The 26597-nt window shown below is 43.7% G+C and overlaps 1 protein-coding gene across 6 annotated transcripts in view; it reads left to right on the forward strand.

The window, feature by feature from the left end:
- HECW1 (HECT, C2 and WW domain containing E3 ubiquitin protein ligase 1) overlaps window positions 1–26597 on the forward strand; it is a 281480-nt gene that overhangs the window by 70000 nt on the left and 184883 nt on the right. For all 6 annotated transcript variants that reach the window (XR_007508055.1, XM_049816120.1, XM_049816121.1 and 3 more), the window contains one exon: window positions 23219–23543. Coding sequence is in view for 5 of the 6 variants with exons in the window: in XM_049816120.1 (XP_049672077.1) it covers window positions 23219–23543 (325 nt within the window). In the remaining variant the exon portion in view is untranslated. The remainder of the gene's footprint in view (window positions 1–23218; window positions 23544–26597) is intronic.

The raw sequence follows: 26597 nt of genomic DNA on the forward strand, positions 1-26597 counted from the left end.
ACCTACATTGCCTCGATAGTATTTTGCAGCTTTGCCCTTGCATGACATGCGGAAATACTTTCGTTTTGACATGCACAAATATTTTTATTTTACTGGGAAATTTAAGTCGGTTCTCAAAACGTGACCCATCTCTTTAAAGCCAACAGAGAAACTGGCTGAAATAGTCAGAAAAATTATTTTGTGAAATTCTACATGATAGAAGACTAATTAAATGAATGTTTAATTTTATTAAGCCATTTTACAGAGCTAGTTTCATAATGAAAAAATTACAATACACTGGGAAAGCTCTGTCAAATACGTTATCTGACTTTTAAGGGAATATATACTTCAATTGCATCAGGAATTTAAAAATGAAAAACAAATGAGGGTTTTGCGTTTTTTTGTACTTTGCTATTTAAATTAGTCCATTCTTCGTGACACTAAGTTTTCACCTCTATGAATTTCTTTGCTTCTTGAAGAAAAGTTATACACTTGATGCCTCCGTTAACATGGGAGGAAAAAAATCACTCCAGATTTACTAGTAAGTTGGAAATCTGTCACAAAATCCATACAGAAAATGTAAACTTTTTTTTTCCATTTGTAACTAAAGTTTTCCACCAGAATGAGAGCATGCTGGACTCTGTATGACGAAATACTAATTAGGAAGAATGGAGCTGGAAAGCGAATAGTGTTGTGTTATATACTAGATCAGGTCCTGTTCCCACTGAAGTCACTTTGATTAGATGTCTGTTATGTTTTTGTAATGGCTTTGAAATACTGTAACACCTAATTCTGCAGATCTGTACACATGAAGGAATTCCCTCATGTGAGTAATCAATTAAATCAGTGAGGCTGTGTATAATGTTTTTTATAGCCTATCTTCCTGGGCTGATCAGACTTCTCCAATTGCGCTGTCACTCCCTTTCCTAATTACTTTTGAAGCTGTTGGCTAATTTCAAGTGAAACAGAGAGGAGTAGTTGTCTGTGAGATAATTAAGTTTCTACAGATCTCAGGGGCTGGGGAGAGGAGGGAGACCCAAGTTGGGGCTGAGGGAGAGGCAGGTAAAGCCCATCTCTCACCCGCTCCAGAAGCCAGGACAGTTGTTGGGATTTGTCTGTATTTTTGCTTCGGCTGTTTTTTTGCAGAGGAGTGGACAGGAAAAAGCTGGGCCTTTAGTACAGGTTTGGTGGTGATGGAGGGTAGAGCTCTGCAGGAAAACATCTTCATTAATTCCACTGCTAACAGAGCTGTTTGTTTTTGTTTCCAGGAATGCTTTCTGAATCAGTCCTGAATGTCTTTAATACAAACACTCGTCTTCTGGTTAAAGGTTAGAAAAATACAGCAATCAAGTTGATTTATCACTAATATTGAGAGAAAAAGTACCAGAAACATTGGTATGTGGCCATTAAGCTAATGTGTTACAAGTGATAAATGTGTCAAATTAGTGTCTTTTCTGTTTGCAGGTGGACAGGGGAGAGAAAATATAATGAAAGGTTTGTGGGTCAAGATAAGGACAGGGAGAGGTCACTTGCCCATTACTGTCACAGGCAAAACAGACTCAACTGGGGAAAAAATTAATTTAAATTATTACCAGCCAAATCAGAGTAGGGTAATGAGAAATAAAACCAAATCTTAAAAAGACCTTCCTCCCCGCCTCCCTTCTTTCCAGGCTTAACTTTACTCCTGAATTCTCTACCTCCTCCCCTCCCCAAGTGGCACAGGGGGGTGGGGAATGGGGGTTGGGGTCAGTTCATCACCCGTTGTCTCTGCCACTCCTTCCTCACTCTTCCTCTGCTCCACAGTGGGGTCTCTCCCATGGGAGACAGTCCTTCACGAACTTCTCCAATGTGAGTCCTTCCCATGGGCTGCAGTTCTTCACGAACTGCTCCAGCGTGGGTCCTTTCCACAGGCCGCAGTCCTTCAGGCACAGACTGCTACAGCGTGGGCTCCTCTCTCCATGGGGTCACAAGTCCTGTCAGAAAACCTGCTCCAGTCTGGGCTCCTCTCTCTGTGGGTCCGCAGGTCCTGCCAGGAGCCTGCTCCAGCACGGGCTTCCCGTGGGGTCACAGCCTCCTTTAGGGGCATCCACCTGCTCTGGCGTGGGGTCCTCCATGGGCTGCAGGTGGATATCTGCTCCACCGTGGACCTCCATGGACTGCAGGAGGACAGCCTGCCTCACCGTGGTCTTCACCAGGGGCTGCAGGGGAATCTCCGCTCCGGTGCCTGGAGCATCTCCTCCCCCTCCTCCTTCACTGACCTTGGTGTCTGCAGAGTTGTTTATCTCACATATTCTCATTCCTCTCTTCTGGCTGCTGTTACACAGCAACTTTTCCCCTTGTTAAATATGTTATCATAGAGGTTCTGCTGCTGTCGCTGATGGGCTCGGCCTTGGCCCGTAGCAGGTCCATCTTGGAGCCAGCTGGCATGGGCTCCATCAGACATAGAGGAAGCTTCTAGCAGCTTCTCACAGAAGCTGCCCCTGTAGCCCCCCCGCTCCCAACCTTGCCATGCAGACCCAATACATACACATTCTTGTGGTGCTTGAGAACCCCTAATGGAAATACCTGTTCAAAAGTCAACTTTTAACCTTATTGATGTTCCAGTTTTACTGCCTAAGTTTAAGTTGAATAGCATTTTATCCAGCAAGTAATACCATCAATTTAAAAGTAGCATCCGTGGACCAAAGTGTGCTTCATTGATTTGTGCGCAGAATTGGACAGTAGGTACATCTCATTGTCCTTAGGAGAACAGAACAGAGTCCCACGCCAAGACATCCAAGCAGGATATGGCCGCTCGTGTGGCTGCAGCCTTGCTGTGTGATGATGTGTGTGTCTCGGGTCTCTTCCAGAACTCGGGTTTAATGCCTGCAGAAGCAAATAGTTTTCCAACTTGCTTACTTGTACAGGCTTCTATAAATGCTAATTAATTAAACTGTAGACTTTCATTGCAATGCCCTAGAACCTAATCCTTGATGGATTTAGGACACTTCCTTGACAGAGGGGTTGTTACCAGAAAAATAGATTAAAAAATTTCTCCTTTGGGCCTTGCTTTAAGTGCAGTGTTAAAAACTGCAATTACTTCTCTTATGTGAGGATTCAGTGGCAGCAAAAAAAGTGTTGGGTTAAGTTTAACTAATGGTCCTCATTAAAACTAAATGAAACTATGGCTTGAATCTTCATTCAGAACGATTCTTGTGCTTTTGTCTGTGGTCGAGTGAAATATAACTTTTTCGGTCACCTTTGCAAATGTTCTTCCCCTTTGAAAACTCTCATGAGACCTTCTGAACACAAACCCTTTTGAACTGCAGTAATAGAGAAAAAAGTAAATTGGAACCTCATGCAGTAACGTGAGCAGACGTACATGCCTGTGCATATGATTGTGTGTTACAACATAGTAACTACTGGGGAACTACTAGGCTACCTTTCATCGAACCTTGGCTAGCAGATCCCCAGAAAACTTTGGACATGTAGCTCAGATTTGTCTTACAGTGATCCAGAGGAAAACAGAGTCCCTGGACGCAGCTTCTGTTCTCTCAAGTAGGATTCTTTTTGTGCCCTAGATAAAGCCATCACATGTTCTCTTTGTAAAATCTGAATCTTGTTCCTCAACTAGAGACTGTAATGCCAGAATTACTCATTTCCTCTTGGGATAGTTTGCCCAGCTTCTTTGCTTTCTCATGAATACAATTATAGTAGCAATTTATTATGATTTATGCAATTGAAACATAAACAACTTTTAATAAAGGTGAAACAGGAAGTAGCAGTCTGGTTTGGAGATACGTATCTGAAGCTAGTTTTACCTGCGCAGGAACAGAGAAATCTCACCCTTTAAACTATGCCTGGGGGGTTCTATCAGTACTATTAAGTTTTTAATGCAGTGAGGATTATTTTCAAGAATAAAATATTGGATCTGAGGCACTACAAAGCATAAGTCGGTTTTTCTTTACTGTTTTTCACCGCAACGTAAGAACTCTTGATCCTGAAAACCTTTGTTATAATAGATTTTTCTTAGAAAACAACAGCAAAACCCACCCCCCAACACATAATGAACTTTAGATATTATATTTTAAAAAAAATTAATTTCAAAAAATATGGGAATGTTGTCATAATCTTCCCAAGAGTGTACAGACATAAGAAGTCAGTCTGTTGAGAACAAGCATGCTTAAATTTGGTAGTCGAACCCTTAATACTTGCAAGCAGTTTTCATTTTGCTCTCCAGTGACATCAGACAAAAACTGCGCAGTAATGATGAATATGCTTCAGTATCTGATTTTCCAGTTTAAATCCATGAGGGGTTTGAAAAATCTGTTAGACTCTATTATTATAAATATACAGGAAAAAACATTCAGATAACATGGTCTAAAAATATGATTATATTTTAAATCCTAACCCATCAAATGACAGATTTTTCTCAGTTTTGAGATCTCATTCTAAGAGTAGTTGCTGTGATCTGTGTCCTAAAATGCAACTTGCTGCTCTACATGTTTGTCTAATGTGTTTTCCAACAGAATAGGTTGTAGCATGGATGAAAACATTTGAAGTGTTTTAGTCAAAATATGAACTCTTGATTTTCCAGGTTAGGATTAGCCCTTGTTAACTGCAGCTGTTGACATCTATATTGGTTTTCCTTTGCTTTACAAAGTCACTTTGCTCCACATTGAAGTCAGGGGAGTTTTGCCTTTAATTTTATCAGAAGCTGGATCAAGCACACTCAACTGGATGGCGTTTCTGTATTTGTCTGGAGGTAATATGATAATAACAGGAGCTGCGTGGCCAATTAATTTTAAAATGTCAGGGAATGTTCTAGGCATTGTTGAAAGGTGGAAGATGGAGCTGCAGGCACGGTCTGAAGCTGGTGTCTGGTTGAGAGACTGGTTTATTGCAGTGGTTTGTTGTTTGTAGATCAAACGCGTGGTTGATATAGGCATTAGTACTAGCAGGCTGTCGAATACTATCTACCTGCCTCAACCCTGCCTCGCTGCCTGAGGAGGTTAAGATACTGACACTTCAAATCACTTTTAAAGAAATACAGATTGGGGTAAGAGGCATGACAGAGTGTAGAGGCAACGAATGAAACAGGAGATTTAAAATGTTGTCTTTGCTGTGGAGTGGGGGTCAGCCACCATGGGCAGCTGGCATGAACCATAAGTGAAAAGAGCCTCCTTCCATCCCTCCTGCGTTTTTTATGTGTTTATTGTCCCCATATGTTAATCCAGTGCCTGTGCTATGGCTGGTACAGCAAGTGATGTCTTGTGCCCTATCCCTTCCTACTTACGAGTGAGGAAGAGGAGATATGCCCTTCCTCAAGAGAGGAAGATGCATTGTTACCTGGGACAGCATGGGCTGTGGTGTGAGGGACGTGGCTCAGAGGAACAGGGACCTTGCTGACAGCCTGGAATAGAGGGAGGCAGGAGGGAAACTATAGACAGCTCTTGCAGGGAATGGTGCTCATGGTGTCAATAGAAATTTTACAGGTCATAGCAATGATGAACGTCTTGTGGTGTGTGTATGGATCCGTTTGTGCTGCACACAGGAGTGTCTAGGCAGAGAGAGAAGTATGGGTGGGGGAATACTACATGGGTAGATCTGAGCTCTGCAGGATAAATCCTTTGACACATATGCACATGAACCTTTTGTTTGCAAAGATTCATACTCCTGTCTGAAGGGAGGTTAACGTTAAAAACTTCACTTTTGATATCTGTGCTTGGTTGCTTTCTGTTGCCTTGTGTGTGTGTGTGTGTGTGTTCTATACATAATAAGCCATGCATGATACCCGTGTAATACATTAGACAACTCTTTCCTTCTATCTGGTAGCAATATGCACTACAGCTATCACACAAGCTTTGTCTTTTAGCAAAACAGTTGTCATGGTGGAAGGTATAATACATTCTTAATGGTAGAGAATGGTGGGATTTTTATAGCTCTTACATATCATAAGAAATTAAGAGTTTTTTCTGCAAAAAGTTTTCAGAGGAGTCTTTGGACTCTAGGTAAGAGATAGGGGAAATGTGGGACTGCTTCTGAACAGAGAAATGACTGTACCTGACAGTTCTGGGAAATGCTGTACATCACTGGATATCTTTCTGCAACTCATATTTACTCTCCGTCATTTTGTTAGTAGTCTGTTAAATTTTGCAAGATGTCTTCACAGCTTTTCTTGTAAACCTCTGCTACGTTTACTGGTATTACACTTTTAAAAAGATCTGTACAAAAAGTGTATACAGTATACTGAGTATTTTCTTGTTATTTTCTCTGCTTTGAATTTCTCTGGATGTACCTTAGGAGTGCTTTGCCCACTAATTTTTATAGAATATAAAATCTCAGAGCTTAAGAGGCTCATACACAGGTCTGGCTCCTTCCTATGTAACCTAGCATGCCAAACCTAGGATCCCAGCAGTCACTCACTCCTTAAAATGGTGTTGAAGAAAGGTGGAGCTGAATCCTCTCTGCGAAAGCCTTACCTGGGTCTCAGTCTTTTTCAGGAGGCGCATGTCTCTTCCCTCTGAGTACATAGGGAGTCTTGGGAACCTGCATTCCTAAATTAGGTGACTCAGGTACTCAAAGCTTGAGTTGGATGAATCTGGGCCTCTGTTAGTGCTATAAAAGACATTGATCTTTGCTTGGACAAAGTACTTGAAGAACTGAAGCCACTGGTTATAAAAATCTGTCAGGTAAGAGATGTCTATTATTATGTGTTGTGCACAACCTGAAACAGGGCATCCAATATGGTCAGGGCTTCTCAGTAGGAGTATCAGTTGATCACAGAAGAGCAGCAATGTTTTTAGCTTGCAGAAGAGAAGAGCATCCCTGTGCTTACCTCCTCCCTCCTAAAACCCCTTCAGAGTAAGTAGCATTCCTGGGAGACCAGCAGAGTCCAGCTGTGCAGTGGACCTGATGAATGCAGTGATGATTCTTAGATAGACCGGTGTGGGGCACACAGGCTTTTTGGGACAACCCTCTGCTGAACGTGATGCTTCTCTACTTTAAATAGTGGATTAAACCAGTACCAGTGCCTGGTAAAGAATGACTGCTTTTCTTCTTGCAACAGTTGTTGTCCTTGGGTTTGAAAAGATGAGTAATGGAGATTTTTAGTCTTTGGCACCACAATCACTAGGACTGTGTATCTGTGAAGGTGGTGTGGTCCGCGCTGGCCTTTATGGACATGGGCGATGCTTGTTAAGAGAGGGTGTGTTGTTCTACCAATGAATGCTTCATCTTGCACCTGTTAAGAGGTAGTCACTGTCCTGCCTCTGTCTGGTACTGCAGCAGCACTTCTTTGCCTGCTTCTGATGTTTAAAACCAACCAAGTCAAAAATATAAATTTCCTGTTACGTGCATCGTAAAGCACCAGCAAAGGTGAGCATTGTGGACTTTGGAGTATTTGATAGTAGTATATGAGCAGATCCTAAGGTTGTTTCTTTAATCTGGTGGTGTGGAAAGAACAGAGTGAAGCTCTGCAGTGTTATCGTGGTTTAAGATGTTACCATGTCCACCCTTTTATTATTTCCTTACAGTTATCTTTTTTAGATTTTATATTCAGACTATATTTCATGTTTACCTGTTCTTGTGTACCTGAATATGACCTTTAAAAACATTGGCAATGTTTTCAGACCTTTTTTGTGTAACGGGGTAAGTGTGATGGCTGTTTCTCATCCCTTGCTGTACCAAACTGCTGAGGCAAGACTTTTTCTGCTACTGATTTAAGAGAAGTTAAGAAATTAATTTTGTCTTTTAGCTGCATTCTATTGCAGAAAATTCCCAGTGCTTTATGTAGTGAACTGTGAGTGGATTATCACTGTGTCAATACAAATGTGTTGAATGTAAGATTGTTAATTGCTTTTAGTTAGACATCAGTAGTCTACAGTGTAGAAGCTTGGAGTGATCTCATCTAAAACAGGTAAAATGTCATTTTTTTCAGAAACTTGTTTGGTTTATATACTGACAGGAGTACAAATCTTAATTCTTGGAATCATTTAATTGGAAATGTGTTGTGTGTATCTTTCAGCATGCTCTCTTGGTTTCATTAGACAGCACTGTTTTTTACTTCTTCCAGAAAGAGAAAAAAAAAAAGCATTGTTAATTTTTTTTCCTTTCTTTTTCTGAACTCCAAGAATTTCCCTCCAATCATTGCCCCATATTCCAGCTTAGATCTGCTTGTGTCCAGGAGATGAAGTGCTTTCAGAAAATGTGGACTGGTCTTAATCGTACTTTTCTTTGTAGATGCTAAGAGTATACCCCTGGTTACTGTGCTGCCAGCTTTTGCTGTCTTAAGACTAATAGGCCTGCACAGGAATCAATCCCGCCCACTGGCACTGAACCTTGCTGAGTTGACCTTGAGGCCAACTCTTTCATTTTGATTCTAATTTGTGCAGTGATTTGCACATCACTGGAGCAAAGTTAAATGTAAGAGGATACATTAACATAGCAGTACAGCTAGACTGGAAATGCACAAAGGTCAGGAAATGGAAAAATGAACTACCTCATAACATCCATTTCCCCCATTGCTGATGTATAATGCCTTTGATTTCCGATTAGTGATTATTATAGGCATAAATATATATATTGTGCCATAGATGCACAATATTGAGATAAATGCACTTAAAGTTCTTTAGTGTTATTATGGCATGCATCCCTCTGAAACATTTGCAGCCTTCATTTCAGTCTTCCCAAGAGCAGCAGTTTCATCTATATGCTCTGTAATATCTTGCAGGGCAAAAGGTGTCAGCGGACCATGGAAGCCTGCTACTCCCTCGTGCTATTAAATGATTCCTTTGGAGCTCTGAGAAACCATTCCTGTGCCTCTTAAATGAATGGTCCGATCCTACAAAGTTCTTTGTGCTCATCCAAAGCATCCTTTGGCTTCATAGCATTCTCTAATTCCAAGCTTGATAATCTCCATGTTGGGTTTTATGTTTTCAGCAAGTCAGATGCTGAGCCATTTGGAGAAAATTTTGTATAGCTCCTTGCACTATAAGGCCTTGTTTACTGGATTTGGCTGTACTATAAGCTATGCTTTAAGAATCCTTTTTGTGCTAAGAGTTATAGTAACGATTCTTCCAAAATTCAAATGTCCAAAGGGATTTTTCTCATGTGATGATAAACAAACAAATAGCTGTGATAGGTGGGAGTACGTTGACGGGGGCAGTTATGATAGCTGAAACTGTAACCTTGATTACAGCTTACTTCTGAACTGTGTTTCTTCTTTCTTCTGCATTGCTTTGCATTTTCTATAGTCAATTGTACTGCGCCCACAGTGATGGAAGATGCAAATGTTTTCTTGGTTGACAATTTGCTATGCAGGTACCACGTGCTGTGTTAAGAGGACTGTCCCTAGGCAAAAAGGAGGAAATCTGTGTTCTTTGTTAAGCTTTTCCTGGCTTAGCGTTTGACAGAGGGAGAGTGTACCTTCCCTGAAAGCCGCTGAGTGGTGGCAACTAAGGGGCCCTCTGGGCTATGGGTGAGGGGAGCAGATGGGTAAAAGATTGAGAGCAGCAGGCCTGCAGTGGGAGTGGAGTTGAGAAGGTTGCTGGGAGGAACAGGGAGCAGAACCTGCAACAAGTCTTTAGGGCTATGAAAAGCAGGAGAATTTGATCTGAGGAAGGACATCACGTTGCTGGGTTGAGAGCAAGGCTGGAGGGGAGAGTCCTGCTCTGTAAGGAACAGCAGCAAGATTCATTCTCATATCTTCTTACTTTCACCTAGCTTTTACTCTTCCACCCAACAGAGCTGAGTTTCCTGTCTTTCAGAACTTACCTGATTCTAATTTATGCTCTAATAAAACAATGTTACATACTGAAAGCCCTTTTGGTAGGCTCACCTTCAAGTTAAAGGTCTGCCCCAAAGCTCTGGCTTGCAGAGTCCTATCACATCACCTTTCGATGACTACTGGCACTGTTGCTTTCCTGCTCGTCTTTCTGGCCCAGCATCAGGATATTGTTTTGGGTGTTCACACCTGGGCTGTGACTTAAGTTTTTAAAATCTTTTTATTTTGTCTCTTATCCAGCCAATTAAACCTTTCATACAGGCTGTTACTACCTTATATTTCTGTTAATACAATATCCTTGCTGATACATGTGATCTTAACCTTCCTGAAAGATGGTCAGAAGACTTTTGCTGTCATAACTTATTACTTTCACCAGGCTACCCTAATTTTTTTTAATTTTTCCTGGGCTCCTTCTTGTCTTTTACAAAACACATAAGCCTTGCAAATGAAGGCTAAAACCTTATCAGGAGAGCCTTCATCTCTGGTGGAGCAACCAAGAGATGTAACTCCACATCTGATTTGCCTATATCAGACTTGACTACTGGCCTATTAAATTTTCAGATGGGTAAATGTGCTGTGTCCCAAGCTTCCCATCATACAAAGCTATCTCACTGTCTTCTTGGTACTTGCCCTTGAAATTCTGGTTGTGATGATGCTTGCAGACGTCTGAATGACTACATGTGTCTTACTTTGAGTCCACTGTCATCCTGGCTAATATTGTCACCTTGTTCCCTTTAATTTCTTCATCTGCCAATGCTCCAGTGATGGGTTGTATTTCAGTCTTTGGTATGGACAGTAAAAGTCCAATGTACCACCATCCTGACCTGCACAAATACATCTTCTCTGACAAAGCAGCAATAGGAGGTAGCTGGTATCAGTCCACGTATCTAAAAGACAGCTCTTAATTGTCTGAACAGAGAATTGAGCTGGATCCTTGCAGATGCTTAGCTGAGATCTATCTCTGTATTGCTAAAACATCATGTACCTTTCTGGCATGATTTAAAATAATCCCAAATAAAAAAAATAATCCCTAACATTAAGCACTACAGCTCTCCAGAGGAAGTTGCTGCATAGCAGCTCTGAATCCTTTGGTGAAATTCAGCTAGCAATAATGGTGTGAAGCCTTCCAACCAGAGAATTCTTCTTGTCTCAGAGAGGAAGGTGGTACAGTTTTCTCAGGTGGTGAAGGAAAAGGCAGTGGTGACAAGAGCTCTCTGCTGTCCCAGTGCCAAACAGCAGTCGGGCAAGGAGAGAGGTGTGAGTGTGAAAGGGAGAGAACGTTGGAAGAAAATCTGTAAAATATTTTTTCTTGGTATTTATGGGTTTTGTATGTGTCCATTTTTGAGATCAGTTTTCTTTACAGTCAGATCTCATCTGTCACTTCCTTTTGGCCATTCCTTCCTACTTTCCCTTGTTAGGGATTGCAGTTGCATTTATATGGGGGGGAAAAAATACCCTAAACTATTTTTTCTGATGTTTGTTTTCATTAGATGGACTAAGTGACATAAATAGGAGGCAAGTGCTGCCCACAGATAATACCTCAAAAATCTCATTTTGAGTAGGACTTTTATGTGGCTGGTAGATCTTTAGAGACAAAGCTTTCCAGAACTTTGTGAAAATCAGAGGGAGTGCTGGTGCGAGCAGAAAAATTTCCCTTTGGCTAGTTTTGCTCAGCACGCTAATATTTTATAGCTAAACACTTGTTGCCATAGTTGTATGTATACAGAAGGGCCAAGTGGAGCCTTATCTGTGAGCCACAGTCTCTCCAGGGATATACCTGCTGCGGCACAGACTTATCCACAGCCACAGTTGCTTTGAGGTGCACCTGTTCCAGCGTGGCCTTCTCCATGGGCCACAATGCCTTCAGAGATATACCTGCTCCAGCGTGGCCTTCTCCATGGGCCACAATGCCTTCAGAGCTATACCTGCTCCAGCGTGGCCTTCTCCATGGGCCACAATGCCTTCAGAGATATACCTGCTCCAGCGTGGCCTTCTCCATGGGCCACAATGCCTTCAGAGATACACCTGCTCCAGCGTGGCCTTCTCCATGGGCCACAATGCCTTCAGAGATATACCTGCTCCAGCGTGGCCTTACTCACAGCCACAGCCCCTTCAGAAGGAAACCTGCTCTGACATGGCCTTACCTATGACTGCAGTCCCTCCAGGGCTGTACCTGCTTTGTCGTGGGCTTATCCATGTCCAAATTCTTTGAGGTGCTCCAGGTTGACCTCATGCACAGCCACTGGTGCTTCAAGGTGTACCTTCTCTGGTGTGGACTTATCTTTGGGCCACAATCCCTTCAGAGTTATACCTACTGCGGCACAGACATAACCATGGTCACAGATGCTTCAAGATGTACCTGCTCTGGTGTGGACTTATCCATGGCCACAGAGGCTTTGGGGTGTCCTGCTCCAGCATGGACTCATCCAGAGATCACAGTCCCTTTGACTCAAGTTCACACTGTAGTTCCAGCCTGTCCAGTACAGCAGCCCAGAAACAGCAGCGATGCCCTGGCCATCTGCCAGCCCAGGCTCATGGCCATTGCTGATATCAAAATGTTCCCAGGCACAGCAGAGTAGATGATAATCGGTACAGCAAGCAGTGAAAAAAGTGAAAAGCAGTGAAAAAGCAGCCACTAACGAGCACTAGACTCTAATAATACAGTAAGGCAAGCAAGCCCCATGGCAAGCATGGGAGCCCATCAATTAATAGCTAAACAGCAATAGCAGCTATAAATTCAATCCAGCACATTCCAATCAAATCTGTCATTATCTCGGAACACTTTATGCCCCATGTTTGGTGCCATAAAAGGACTGCCGTGGTTTAACCCCAGCTGGCAACTAAGCACCACACAGCCGCTTGCTCACTCCTCCCCCAGTGGGATGGGGGAGAGAATCAGAAGAGTAGTAAAAGTGAGAAAACTCATGGGCTGAGATAGTTTAATAGGTAAAGCAAAAGCTGTGCATATGAGCAAAGCAAAACAATGAATTAATTCACTACTTCCCATGGGCAGGCAGGTGTTCAGCCATCTCCAGGAAAGCAGGGCTCCATCACATGTTAATGGTTACTTGGGAAGACAAACGCCATCACCCCGAATGTCCACCTTTTCCATCTTCTTCCCCCAGCTTTATCTGCTGAACATGATGTCATATAGTCTGGGATACCCCTTGGATCAGTTGGGGTCAGCTGTCCCAGCTGTGTCCCCTCCCAACTCCTTGTGCCCCCCCAGCCTGCTCGCTGGTGGGGTGGGGTGAGGAGCAGAAAAGGCCTTGACGCTGTGTAAGTAGTGCTCATCAATAATGAAAACATCTCTGAATTATCAACACTGTTCCCAGCACAAATCCAGAACATAGCCCTATACTAGCTACTTCGAAGAAACTGAACTCTATCCCAGCCAAAACCAGCACAACATCTAAATGAGGAATGTAAAGGGAAAGACATTTGCTACTTTAGGTGTCAAAAACTAAAGTAACTGGACATTGCTGATACAACTGAACCATTGTGCATCCTTGTCACCTCATTCCTCCTGTCCTAGATAAGTTCAGACATAGGAAATAGCCAGGCAGTGCATCAGTCACCAATGCAGTATTGGCACCCTCAACTTAGGACAAGCTTGAGCTCATATGTTGAGCATAGCAGATGCATGATGTACTTAAGTATGTCCTTTTAGGACAAAATCTGATAATCCAAGACAAAAACGTTAAAAGGTGTGAGGAGAAAACCATCTTTCCTCTTACATGCATAGATGCCCTGATCAGCAAAGGCTCTCCTCACTCCTAACTATCATACAAGTGAGTGAGGGGAGTGGGGGGGGAAGTGAAGCCTGGGGGTCATTTGGTGCAGGGAGTCCATGGGTGGAAACACCCCTGGAAAGACTGACTGTAGAAGCAGCTATGGAGTGACTGTTTTGAGCCAGGAATGAAGAGGGATTAGCTTCTGTTGACAACCAAGCTTGATCTGTTGTGCTGTTGGGTCAACATTTGGCTGTTAGTTGTTCTTGCTTTATAATTTACACCATGCATTAGAAATGAGAGTATAGTTTAGTGTATATAGTGTACACACCTCTGCAAAGGGATAAAGAGAATAAATATGAATCTCAAGCCCCTAAAAAAGATTTTTTTTATATATATATACTAGGTATCTATGATGGATGGGAATGCTTCCACAGGACATCAAGAGGATGTCTTTTGCAGTTTTTTGAAGCTGTCTCACTATTGTTGGGACTCTATCACCAAGGCTTGGGGCCTGTGTGCATGCTTTAGACAGTTGCATGGAAAACATGCAAAGCTGGTAATAAAATGCGTAGTAACTATTTTTCCTAACCTTTTTTCTACTTATTAATACAGCCATACTTGTATTTTGATGCCATTACTTAATCCAGATAATTATGTGTGACTACTGTCCCATTGTTTGGGATTTTTTCAGTTTGGGGATTTTCTTTTTTGCAGATTAATGTATTTGTGTAGGATCAATGCTGGAAATATGAGAGACTCAGATTTCTGAAGAATATGGCCTTCTGGGTTGCTTTCAGATTATGCCATTTGTTTCACTGGCGTCAACATACAGGAAAATGGGAACTTACAGAATTACATCATAGTGATGAATTTACTATTTTCATTAAAACTGCTTAAAGACATGCTGAAGCTGAAAAAATTAAATGTTTAAGTCTAATTTAATTTGAAAGTATGCAGTTAATTAATACTCTACATCCATTAACATTCAAAAATGAAAGTATCTGCAGAACCACTACTCCCTGGAGTAATTTGTCACCAGAAATAAAATGTCTGCCTTTGAACTGAAATAGCTTTTGGGTAGCATGCTATGAATGAAGGAACCCATGATAATGATACATACTAATCCAGAAGAGTGGTCTTGAACTTCTTTGTGTTGCTATCTCACCATTATAAAACAAACAGTAGTTGTCTCGGGTACTGTTGTGACAGTAGATGCCTCCTTCGCTAAGTGACAGAAACTCCTGTCGATTTTAAATTAACTGACTAGAGCGTGGTAATTGTGCATGTCTACAAGTGCTTCCCAGATTAGAAAATGTTCACAGCATGTGAGACACTGTTTTTTGATTAAATGTCGTGGTTTCAGCCCGGCCGGTAACAAAGGACCACGCAGCCGATCGCTCACTCCTCCACCCCCCTCCAGTGGGATGGGGAGGAGACGGAGGAGAGAAAAAGAAAAAGAAACTGGAACCTTAAGGGTTGAGATAAAGGCAGTTTACTGGGACAAACACAAAGAGATTACAACAACAACAACGGCACTAATGAAAAAGTATACAAAAAGAGTGATGCACAGTGCAACTGCTCACCACCCGGGACTGACACTCCGCCACTTCCCCCACCGAAAACAGAGACCACCCCCCGGCCCGCTCCCCATTTATATACTGAGCATGATGTCCCATGGTATGGAATAGCTCCTTGGCTAGTCCAGGTCAGCTGCCTCGGCTATGCCCCCACCTCCCAGGTTCCTGTAAAAATTAACTCTATCCCAGCTGAACCCAGGACATTATCCACCCCTTATTCTATACCATCTACATCATGCCCAGATCTTACATTTTTTCCCAATCAACTACTACTACTTTTCTTGTCTTATATATAAGTATATGGACTCCAACCCCCGACCTCGCACACACACACACATGGTGTTCTTTTAACCTATGGGCTATCCCTCTAATGTGTCCATCGATTTTGGGGCTCTATCTGTTGTAACAGTTCTTCAGGATAAGAGAGATGGCATGAGATGTTGGGTTGTTGTACGCTGCCTTTGGAACTTGTGGCTAGTACACTTGGTGCAACTCATGCCCTTGGTCTGCAGGTCGAAGATGTTGATCTTGAGGAAATTGCTGGGTGCCAGTTCAAGTTCTGTCGCTGTTGTACTTGGTTCAGTTTCAAAAGTCCATCCTGTAGTCATTTGGATGATTCTCACAATAATACCCTTGATATGGCATATAGACACTGTAGATACAATGACATGCATTGGCAGGTTATTTAGCAGTTAAATATCATACAGCCCAATTCACTGGCTATTCTCTCCCAAAATCAAATCTCCCTGAGGTACACATCGAACCTCCCCATCCTTCTGCATCACCCACCAGGTGTACCCAGGTCCTTGAGCAAAAACAACCCCTTGAATGGGTTTGCCTCTGCTTGAGGGAGGACTAACCCAGACTGTCTTTCCTAACATACTCCTCATGCGCACTACAGGGACTTTATCCCCTTCTACAGTATGTGGAACTCTTGGTTGGGCGGGGCCAGCCCAATTGGCGGATCCTCTAGTATTAACTAACCAGGTGGCTTTTGTTAAATGTGTATCCCAATGCTTGAAAGTTCCACCCCCCATCGCTCTCAATGTAGTTTTCAGCAGTCCATTGTATTGTTCAATTTTTCCGGAGGCCGGTGCGTGATAAGGGATGTGATACACCCACTCAATGCCATGTTCTTTGGCCCAGGTGTCTACGAGGTTGTTTCGGAAGTGAGTCCCGTTGTCCGACTCGATTCTTTCTGGGGTGCCGTGTTGCCATAAAATTTTCTCTTCAAGGCCCAGGATAGTGTTCTGGGCAGTGGCATGGGACACAGGGTATGTTTCCAGCCATCCAGTGGTTGCTTCCACCATTGTAAGCACATGGCACTTGCCTTGGTGTGTTCGTGGGAGTGCGATATAGTCAATCTGCCAGGCCTCCCACTGTTTATATTTCAGCCATCGCCCTCCATGCGACAGGGAGTTTTGCCGCTTGGCTTGCTTAATTGCAGCACGTTTCACATTCATGGATGACCTGTGCGATAGTGTCCATGGTCAAGTCCACCCCTCGATCTCGAGCCCATCTATATGTTGCATCTCTTCCCTGATGGTCTGAGGTGTCGTGGGCCCACTGAGCCATAAATAGCTCACCCCTACGTTGCCAGTCCAGGTCCACCTGAGACACCTCAGTCTTGGTGGCCTGATCCGCCTGCTGGTTGTTTTGATGTTCTTCAGTGGTTCGACTCTTGGGTACATGAGCATCTACGTGACGTACTTTTACCACTAGCTTCTCTATCCAAACAGCGATATCTTGCCACAGTGCGGCAGCCCAGATGGGTTTACCTCTGCGCTGCCAATTGCCCTTCTTCCATTGCTGTAGCCACCCCCACAGGGCATTTGCCACCATCCATGAGTCAGTATAGAGATAGAGCACTGGCCACTTTTCTCTTTCAGCAATGTCTAACGCTAGCTGGATGGCTTTCACCTCTGCAAACTGACTCGATTCACCTTCTCCTTCAGCAGTTTCTGCGACTAGTCGTGTAGGACTCCATACAGCAGCCTTCCACCTTCGATGTTTTCCCACAATGCGACAGGACCCATCAGTGAACAGGGCATATTGCCTCTCATTTTCTGGCAGTTTATTATACAGCGGTGCTTCTTCAGCCTGTGTCACCTTTTCCTCTGGCGACATTCCAAAATCTTTGCCTTCTGGCCAGTCCATGATCACTTCTAACATTCCTGGGCGACTGGGGTTTCCTATGCGAGCTCGCTGTGTGATCAGTGCGATCCACTTACTCCACGTGGCGTCAGTCGCGTGATGCGTAGAGGAAACTTTCCCTTTGAACATCCAGCCCAGCACTGGCAGTCGGGGTGCTAAGAAGAGCTGTGTTTCAGTACCAACCACTTCTGAGGCGGCTCGAACTCCTTCATATGCTGCCAAGATCTCTTTTTCAGTTGGAGTATAGCGAGCCTTGGATCCTCGATATCCCCGACTCCAAAACCCCAGAGGTCGGCCATGGGTCTCCCCAGGTGCTTTCTGCCAAAGGCTCCAGGTAGGGCCATTCTCCCCAGCTGCAGTGTAGAGCATATTTTTAATATCTTGTCCTGTCCGGACTGGCCCAAGAGCTACTGCATGAACAATCTCCTGCTTAATCTGTTCAAAGGCTTGTCATTGCTTAGGCCCCCATTTAAAATCGTTCTTCTTCCGAGTAACTTGGTAGAGAGGGCTTACAATTTGACTGTAATTTGGAATATGCATTCTCCAAAACCCCACAACACCTAAGAAAGCCTGTGTTTCCTTTTTATTAGTCGGTGAGGACATAGCTGCTATTTTGTTGGTGACGTCCACAGGGATCTGACGACGCCCATCTTGCCATTTTACTCCTAAGAACTGGATCTCCTGCGCAGGTCCCTTGACCTTACTTTCTTTTATGGCAAAACCAGCCTTCAAAAGGATTTGGGTTATTTTCTTCCCTTTCTCAAAAACTTCTTCTGCCGTGTTGCCCCCTATGATGATGTCATCAATATATTGCAGGTGCTCTGGAGCTTCACCTTTTTCTAGTGCAGCCTGGATCAGTCCATGACAAATGGTGGGGCTGTGTTTCCACCCCTGGGGCAGTCGATTCCAGGTGTACTGGACGCCCCTCCAAGTGAAAGCAAACTGAGGCCTGCACTCCGCTGCGAAAGGAATGGAGAAAAATGCATTAGCAATGTCAATTGTGGCATACCACTTAGCTGCCTTTGATTCCAGTTCATATTGAAGCTCTAACATATCTGGCACAGCAGCGCTCAGCGGTGGCGTGACTTCATTCAGCCCACGATAATCTACTGTTAGTCGCCATTCCCCATTAGATTTCTGCACAGGCCATATGGGACTATTAAAGGGTGAGTGAGTCTTGCTGATCACTCTTTGGCTCTCCAATTGGCAAATCAGCTTATGGATGGGGATCAGGGAGTCTCGGTTGGTGCGATATTGTCGCCAGTGCACCGTCGTGGTAGCAATTGGCACCTGTTGTTCTTCAACCTTCAGCAACCCCACAACTGAAGGGTCTTGGGAGAGACCCGGCAGGGTAGACAGCTGTTCAGTCTCCTCTGTCTCCAATGCAGCTACACCAAAGGCTCACCGGTACCCCTTTGGGTCCTTGAAATACCCCCTCCTGAGATAATCTATACCAAGGATGCACGGGGCCTCTGGGCCAGTCGCAATGGGGTGCTTATGCCACTCATTCCCGGTTAGACTCATTTCAGCTTCCAATACGGTTAGCTCTTGGGATCCCCCTGTCACACCAGAGATACAGATGGGTTCTGCCCCTTTATAACTTGATGGCATTAGGGTACATTGTGCACCAGTGTCCACTAGAGCCTTATATTCCTGTGGGTCTGATGTGCCAGGCCATCGAATCCACACTGTCCAGTAGACTCGGTTGTCCCTCTCCTCCACCTGGCTGGAGGCAGGGCCCCTCTAATCCTGGTTAGAATATCCGTTACTCACTTTCTGCACACGTGAATCAGAAGTCCCTTCAAGGGGATCAGAAATGAGATCAGCCCATCTACTGCGTCTGGGGGACTGCTCACGGGAAACTGGAGCAGCAGTTTTCCAAGAAGAATTCTCTTTTCTGGTTGCTTTTTCTTGCAACTCCTGTACCCGTGCATCCAAGACTGAGGTAGGTTTTCCATCCCACTTTCTCATGTCCTCTCCATGGTCATGCAGGTAAAACCACAGGTTAGCCCGTCGAGTGTACTTTCTCTCTCCTCTCTCTTGGGCAGAGGAACGCTTACTCCCAATAACTGCGATGCGGGCCTGTACAGGTGAGGAGGAGGACAGATCCACTTTGAATTGCTGGAACTCTCGGGACAACTCCTCTACAGCTGAGACACAGGCCCGTAGGGAGGAAGAGAGACTTCCTTCGTATTGCCAGAGTTGGACAGCCAATTCATCCACCGTTTGTCCATAGCCTTCTCTCCAGGACATTGCTGCCAATGAGTTGGCATAGGTTGGTGGTGCACTTCTTAGAAACTTCCGCCACATGGGTTGTGTGCATTGGACTTCATCTGGATCTGTGGGTGACTGCGCATTTTCTGGATCATTGTAAATCACCTCCAGCACAGCTAATTCTCTCAGGTACTGGATACCTCTCTCCATGGTGGTCCACTTGCCTTGGTGACATGTAACTTCATCCCTGAAGGGGTATCTTTCCTTTACACCTAACAGAAGTCGCCTCCAGAGGCTGAGGACTTGTGTTTTTCTCCCAATCGCCTTGTCGATGCCCCCTTCCCTAGACAGAGATCCCAACTGCTTGGCTTCCTTACCCTCTAATTCCACACTACTAGCCCCGCTATCCCAGTATCGGAGCAGCCAGGTAACAATGTGCTCACCTGGGTGGTGGCTAAAATCTTTTCGCATGTCACGCAACTCACTCATGGATAGAGATCGGGTAATTATTTCAGGTTCTGCCTCTACCTCCTGTTCTCACGATGACCCTGGTTCATCTTCATCTCTCACTAAGCGAACTGATTTCTTTGTGTGTTTCTTTTTCTGTACAGGGGCGACTGATACTGGCACAGGCTGGTTCTCTGGTTTAGCTGAAGTGTCTGTCACCGGGGTAGGGGCAGCCACGGTGCTTGTTGTCGGGGTAGGGGCAGCCACGGTGTCTGTTGTCGGGGTTGGGGTAGCCATGGTGCCTGTTGTTCTGTTTTCCATCTTTTTTCCCTGAGGGTGCTGCCTAGTATCAAGCAGTGTTTGGTAGATACTGGCCAGGGCCCAGCACAATGTAGTGAGTTGTGTGTCTCTGGGATAGCCACAGCATTTTTCTTTCAAATATTCTATCACTTCATGAGGGTTCTGTAGTTGTTCGGGAGTGAACTTCCAAGTCACTGGCGGTGAGAAGTTCTCTAGATACTTGCCCATATCCTCCCACATGCCATGCCACCCATGAGTATCCAGCTTTGGGGGAGATCTCTGAGTGGTACTCTTAAAGAGCCTTTTTGTAGCCCTAAAGAAGACCTGAAACATATTCAGGAGGCATAGCACTAACAGCACACTGGCTTGCGCATCCCAAGGATATTCAAAATTCTCAAAAGCTGTTGTAATTAGTCAGAAGGAGAAAAGGGAGGTGAACGGACAGGGGGAGGTATCCCCCCCTAATTTCCCCATGGATTGGGTGTAATTACCAATAAAATCCGACAGAAGGTGCCCAAAGTGTGGAAATGTTATCACTGCCCCATACAGATACCAGCTTAACCTCATGACCAGTGATGTAATCATTTCATAAGTCGACATTGCCCAGTACAGCAAAATGATAATCCCAATCACTCTCCCAGAGATGAGATATGCAACTACAGGCAATACATAGAGCATATAAGAGCTTACAAAACGCCACCATGTAAACAAATGAATCAACATTGTGACTAACATCTATTTATCTAAGAAATGCGTTTGGCAAATTTGTTTCAACACGCTCTGGCCAGATCTGTCGTTATCTCAACCCTTCTGCCCCACGTTGGGTGCCAAAAAAGGACTGTCGTGGTTTCAGCCCGGCCGGTAACAAAGGACCACGCAGCCGCTCGCTCACTCCTCCTCCCCGCTCCGGTGGGATGGGGAGGAGACGGAGGAGAGGAAAAGAAAAAGAAACTGGAACCTCGAGGGTTGAGATAAAGGCAGTTTACTAGGACAACACAAAGAGATTACAACAACAGCACTAATGAAAAAGTATACAAAAAGAGTGATGCACAGTGCAACTGCTCACCACCTGGGACCCGACACTCCGCCACTTCCCCCACCGAAAACCGAGACCACCCCCCAGCCCGCTCCCCATCTATATACTGAGCATGATGGCACATGGTATGGAATAGCTCCTTGGCTAGTCCAGGTCAGCTGCCCTGGCTATGCCCCCACCTCCCAGGTTCCTGTAAAAATTAACTCTATCCCAGCTGAACCCAGGACATTAAAAAAGATGCATTTTCTGTTTACAGGGAATATCGGTCTTTATACGATGAAGTCAACTCTCTGTTCAAACAGTGAATAATTGTAACTGTTGGAAAAGAAGCAGCAAAGATGCAATTAGATGCATAGCAAATGTAACATCATGTACTTCATTCCCCCACATGCTTCCTTCCTCCTTCTATTTCCGTATCTCTAATGTAGCCTTTTGCATATTGGTTCAGTCTTGCCAGCACTTACAATAAGGTGTGGCATTCCTGCTGGAGCTATTGTTTGCTTATAAACGCTGTTTAATGCAGTGTGCAAGGATTTGGGTCAACGGAATGTAAGCGTTATAGGGCAGTGTCTGCAAAGTGACAGGATATTCTAGAGGTACAAACATGCCAGTTGAATTTTTTATTCTCTGTACAGTTCTTGTGCAACAGAATCCTAAGACACAATAATAGGTCTCTTAATACCAATTTTTTGTGGCATAATTAATAAACAAAAGATATTTTTTTTCAGGACTTAGTGTTATTCTGTGCTACCATAACCTTAAAAAAGCCAGGGTTGGGTAACTGCTTGGCTGGACAGAGGAGCTATGATTTTTCTTCTGCTTAATTTGTTTGAGTTCAGAAGGATGATTTGACTTCTGATCATGTGAAAAGCATTTCATAGCATACTGGAAAGCTGTCTGGTTTTGTATCTAAGGGACTTGACAGCATGGCTGGCAACAGACGGATAATGGAAGGCTAATGAATAATGAAGAGCTGAGTGATTGAAATAGCAGAGCTGCAAGGAGGGAAGAGGGAAAGCTGGGAAGGAAAATGGAAAAAACAAACAGCACAGAAGTAAGGAATAACCAGAATTTTGATCAGTATCAGAGCATGTCTTCACATCAAAATTTAAGCCAGTCATAACTTAAGCATTCTCCATCTGCCAACTCAAAAGAGCTTTTAACTCATGTAACAAATGTGACACGTTTTGTACAAGTCACTCAGCTTGCCTTGAGGAAGGAGGGTAGGTTGGAGTTTAAATATTTTTTCAACTGCTAGGACAATGACTACTCTGCAGTAGTCTCAATTCCTATTAATTGTCCGGTGCATTCCCAAATTCCTACCAGAGCAGGTGTGCATAGTATCTCTCAGTCTACTGCAAAAAATGGAGCAGGGCATTGGAAGCTATCAACTGTACTGAGAGACACTGCAACACTTAGTTTGTATTTACACTTCAGTGAAGATAGTTCTATTTTGGTAATGGGAATAACTCCACCTTCATGGCTCTCACTGTTCAGATCTCCATCAGGGAGGAAAAGCTCTTACTCATTGCGAACCAGTCTCTGCAGATGGGATATGGTGTCTGGGGTGACTGCGCTTCAAGAAAGATTTCTCTGGAAATGTAACAAGAATTACTGGGAAGAAGACTTTGTGTGTCACAAGTGGGAAGACTATCTCCTGATGTTAAAAGAGAATGGCTCTCTAGCAGTTTGATAGTCATGATGTTTGTGTCTGGATGCACACATTAATGTGGGGGAAGCCAGCTATTATTAATTTCCTCACATGCTGCCAGTTGTGGCTGAGATTGGTGATGCAAGGCTTGCCCTTAAACTTGTTTTCATGCTAAGAATTACAGAGTAGGAGTTGAGTTAGCACTTTGTTTCCTGCTACACCTTTTCATGCCTCTTTTTTTGCAGTGCCAAATGGAAAAAGATCTGCTACTTTCTCATTCCAATATACTACTTTTCTTGAGCTTTGACATCACTGAAAAATGAATAATATTGTAAATGCTATCCTTTCTTTTTTTCCTTGCAGAATCTGTACCAAAACAGGTTCCTGGGCCTGGCAGCCATGGCGTCTCCATCTAGGAACTCACAAAATCGGCGCCGGTGCAAAGAGCCTCTCAGATACAGCTATAACCCTGACCAGTTCCATAACATGGACATCAGGAACAATTCCCATGAGACGGTCACCATTCCTAGGTCTACCAGTGACACGGACCTTGTCACTTCAGACAGCCGGTCTACCCTGATGGTCAGCAGCTCCTACTACTCCATCGGGCATTCACAGGACCTAGTGATATACTGGGATATAAAGGAGGAAGTGGATGCAGGGGACTGGATCGGCATGTATCTCATAGGTAAGTCCCCCTTACTCCTTCCCCTTTGGGTTTCTTGCTGCCTTTTTTTAGTTGTAAGCATTAGGGTAATATGGGCTAATGGTAATAATGAGCTGATACAGCTCTGTTGAGTATAGTCTTTAAGTGGGTTTACATATTATAAGATTTTTTTCTGCTCCTCAATTGCTGGTTGCAGTCCTGGCACTCACTTTTTCTTCAGCAGAGATATGAGAAGGCTTTCTGATGGTTTCTTGAAATTTCAAGATATTTTCATTTTAAAGCCATTTGGATTTGGGGAAAATACCTCCTGTATAAAGACAGCATAATATTTTCAGGGTTTCCTCTTGTGAGTCCATGAGTAATCTGTGACAGTTGAGAGGTTTTACAAGTCAAGAATATGAATCATTTAAAAACCTTGTGGAACAGAATGCCTTTTTCTGTATAGCCAAAGGATATTTTGATATGAGCAATAATTATAGACTGAGGCAGTCTGGAGTTGTCCCAGAAAGTTTTTCTTTTTTTTCTGGTGTCTTGGAAGCTGTATTCAGCCATGTACATTAGCATATTTTTGGCATCTACATCTAGTAAATCCAGCCCCACATAAGAGTATTAAGAAATGGTTTCAATCCACTTTTACCTGATTGTTTCACTTCAGTATAAAATTAGCATTTTTTTAACCTGTTTTTTTTTTTTCCTATGGAAATAGTCCTACTGCCTAGACTGAAGTCTGTGTTAACTCTTGGCTCACTAGTAAGTTTTGAACATGGCGGATCAGTTTCAGACACATTCATTTATGGATTAGGGGTCTTAAAAATGTGAAGTTCTTGAATGTTTCCTGAAAACCTGTGACTTGATAAAGATGACAGACTCAAATTGATGACCCAACAAAGGGAAATGTTGGTAAAACGCAGCCCTTATCTGTTTGTATAAGTGTGCCTAGCACTAAGCAGGTATTTTAGTTCCAATAGCACTGTTTCATCTTGCCCAGATAGCGAACCAAAACTAGTTAAAGCATGTGATGTTGTGAGTTGGGCTTTTGGAGCAATCATGGGGGGGCATCGTAGGGAGCTATCACGGTGTTACTTAAGTGCTTTAGTGGATAAAACTGTAAGGCTTGGCGTCACGTGCTGAGGATGTTTGGAACACAGATGTTGGTGACGTAGGTGATGTGAGAAGGTACTGGATGGGAGGTCTGAGCGTATAGAGGAACCATGGTGGCACAGTGTTAGGTGCTGGAGAATGAGTTCAGGGTATGAGGGTCAGTGACAGGAGGGTCGCTCTTTAGGACGTGGAGGGAGAGGAGTGAAGGTTACAGTAAGCCAAGCTGCAGTACTTGTTCCCATGAGTAACCTCATAAAATACCCTGCTTTGAAAATAAAAGTAGGCTTCTGAAATTTAAAATCTTTTAGGAAAAAAGCAGAGACTAGATTTAAAGCAGATACTCTAAGAACAGTCTGGTTCGTTGGCCTTAACAGAATTACTTGTGTTTACACTTAAGCTTGCAGTTGAGTGTTTTACTGGAACGGCTGAGAAGACACAGCAGCTCCCAGTACTAGGCACTAAGAAATACTCTGAGCCTATTCTGCAGTAACGCAGGCACCTCATGAAGGACTGTATTGCTTCAGTAAAAAGAGGAGAAGTGTACCTTCTGGTGGTCTGTGGAGTCAACAGAAAGTGCACAGAGCTGTTTCACATTGAATGAACACGTTCAGCCAGCTTTCATAGCTCAGACACTGTATTAAGGGCTGTGAAGACACACCCTAAGTTTTTTTTGATACGTAACCTGAATACATAGAGGTTTAACTGGGCAGAAGAAAAATCCACCCTGCTACTTCTGCTTAATTTACCATATCAAACAGGATGTTGCTCCAGACACCCCAGTAAATTAGAAGTGCAAATTGTGAAGTGTATCCTTGCCCCTGCTGGCTGAATGCCTGGTGTTAATGGCAATAGTCAATGTCTCGTTCCAAGGAACACTGCTGCCAAATGAAAAATGAATACTCTGTCCAGTCCCCAAGAAACCAACAGTTGACCCTTGCTGTCTTTGAAGGTGTTTTGTCTCCAGCCTCTCAGGTTCCCAGTCTAAATAACTGAGGAAATAGCAGGAAGCAGCACCCCTCGTTCCTTTTTGCTCTTCCCACTCCTTCCCTACCAAAACCTAATGTAATGTGAGCTTTGGTGGTTTGGTTCCCTTAAAGATAAAACATGGGAGACTGTGAAGATCACTTGGGTTTTGGTGTTAGTTTGACATGCAAAACACATGGAATCTATGAAGGTAACTGGCACTATGGCTGTATCCACATTAACAAAGTAGGGGGAACCAGTAGGAATGGGTCTGCAGAAGGAAACATCTGCTGAATGCATTTTGGGGGCTTGGCTTTAGAACACTCTCAGTCTGGCAGACTGAATGCCCTTGAGTCACTGTGGTGCATCTTTCAGTTTAGCTTCATCAGGAGAGAATTGAGCGTGCCCGAAGATCATCACACAGTCTGGTGGTGACAAAGTGGGGACAACTGGAAGGGTCATTACAAAAGCATGCTTCTGACCTGAAATAAAACGTTGATGCATCATGTATTTGATGTTTGTGACCAATCTGTAGGGGTGGGAGATCCAGACATCCCTAATGGCTTAGATTTGTGTGTATGTTTGCACAGATTTTATGAGCCTGCACTCCTGTTTAAAGAGGGAATGCTCCTGGCCTTGTGGGTATGACCTTCACAATGTAAACTGATACATGACTACATTTTGAATTAGCAGCCAGACTGGCACAAGAGAACCAAAGAAACTATGAGCTTTTCTGAGTCGCTCAATAGAGGATTAGCGTTGAAGCCTGTTATTACCACTTGCATGGCAACAGTGTTAACTGTTGCATTGCTGCTGGTCATTCTAGTGTTTGTTTCAAAGCCAGCTTGTGGATACAGCCCAATCCTTTTTGTGATTGTTTGGGTTGGTGAAATTTGAGCTGAAGGTTTGAATGTAGCAATATTTCATATTGTGGTGAGTCATGAGAACAATGAGAAATTGTTTGCATCCTTGGGGTATCAGGTGGTGTGTTGTGGATTTTGTTTAAAACTC

This window comes from Accipiter gentilis, chromosome 14, assembly GCF_929443795.1.
Source record: "Accipiter gentilis chromosome 14, bAccGen1.1, whole genome shotgun sequence".
Classification (NCBI taxonomy): domain Eukaryota; kingdom Metazoa; phylum Chordata; class Aves; order Accipitriformes; family Accipitridae; genus Astur; species Astur gentilis.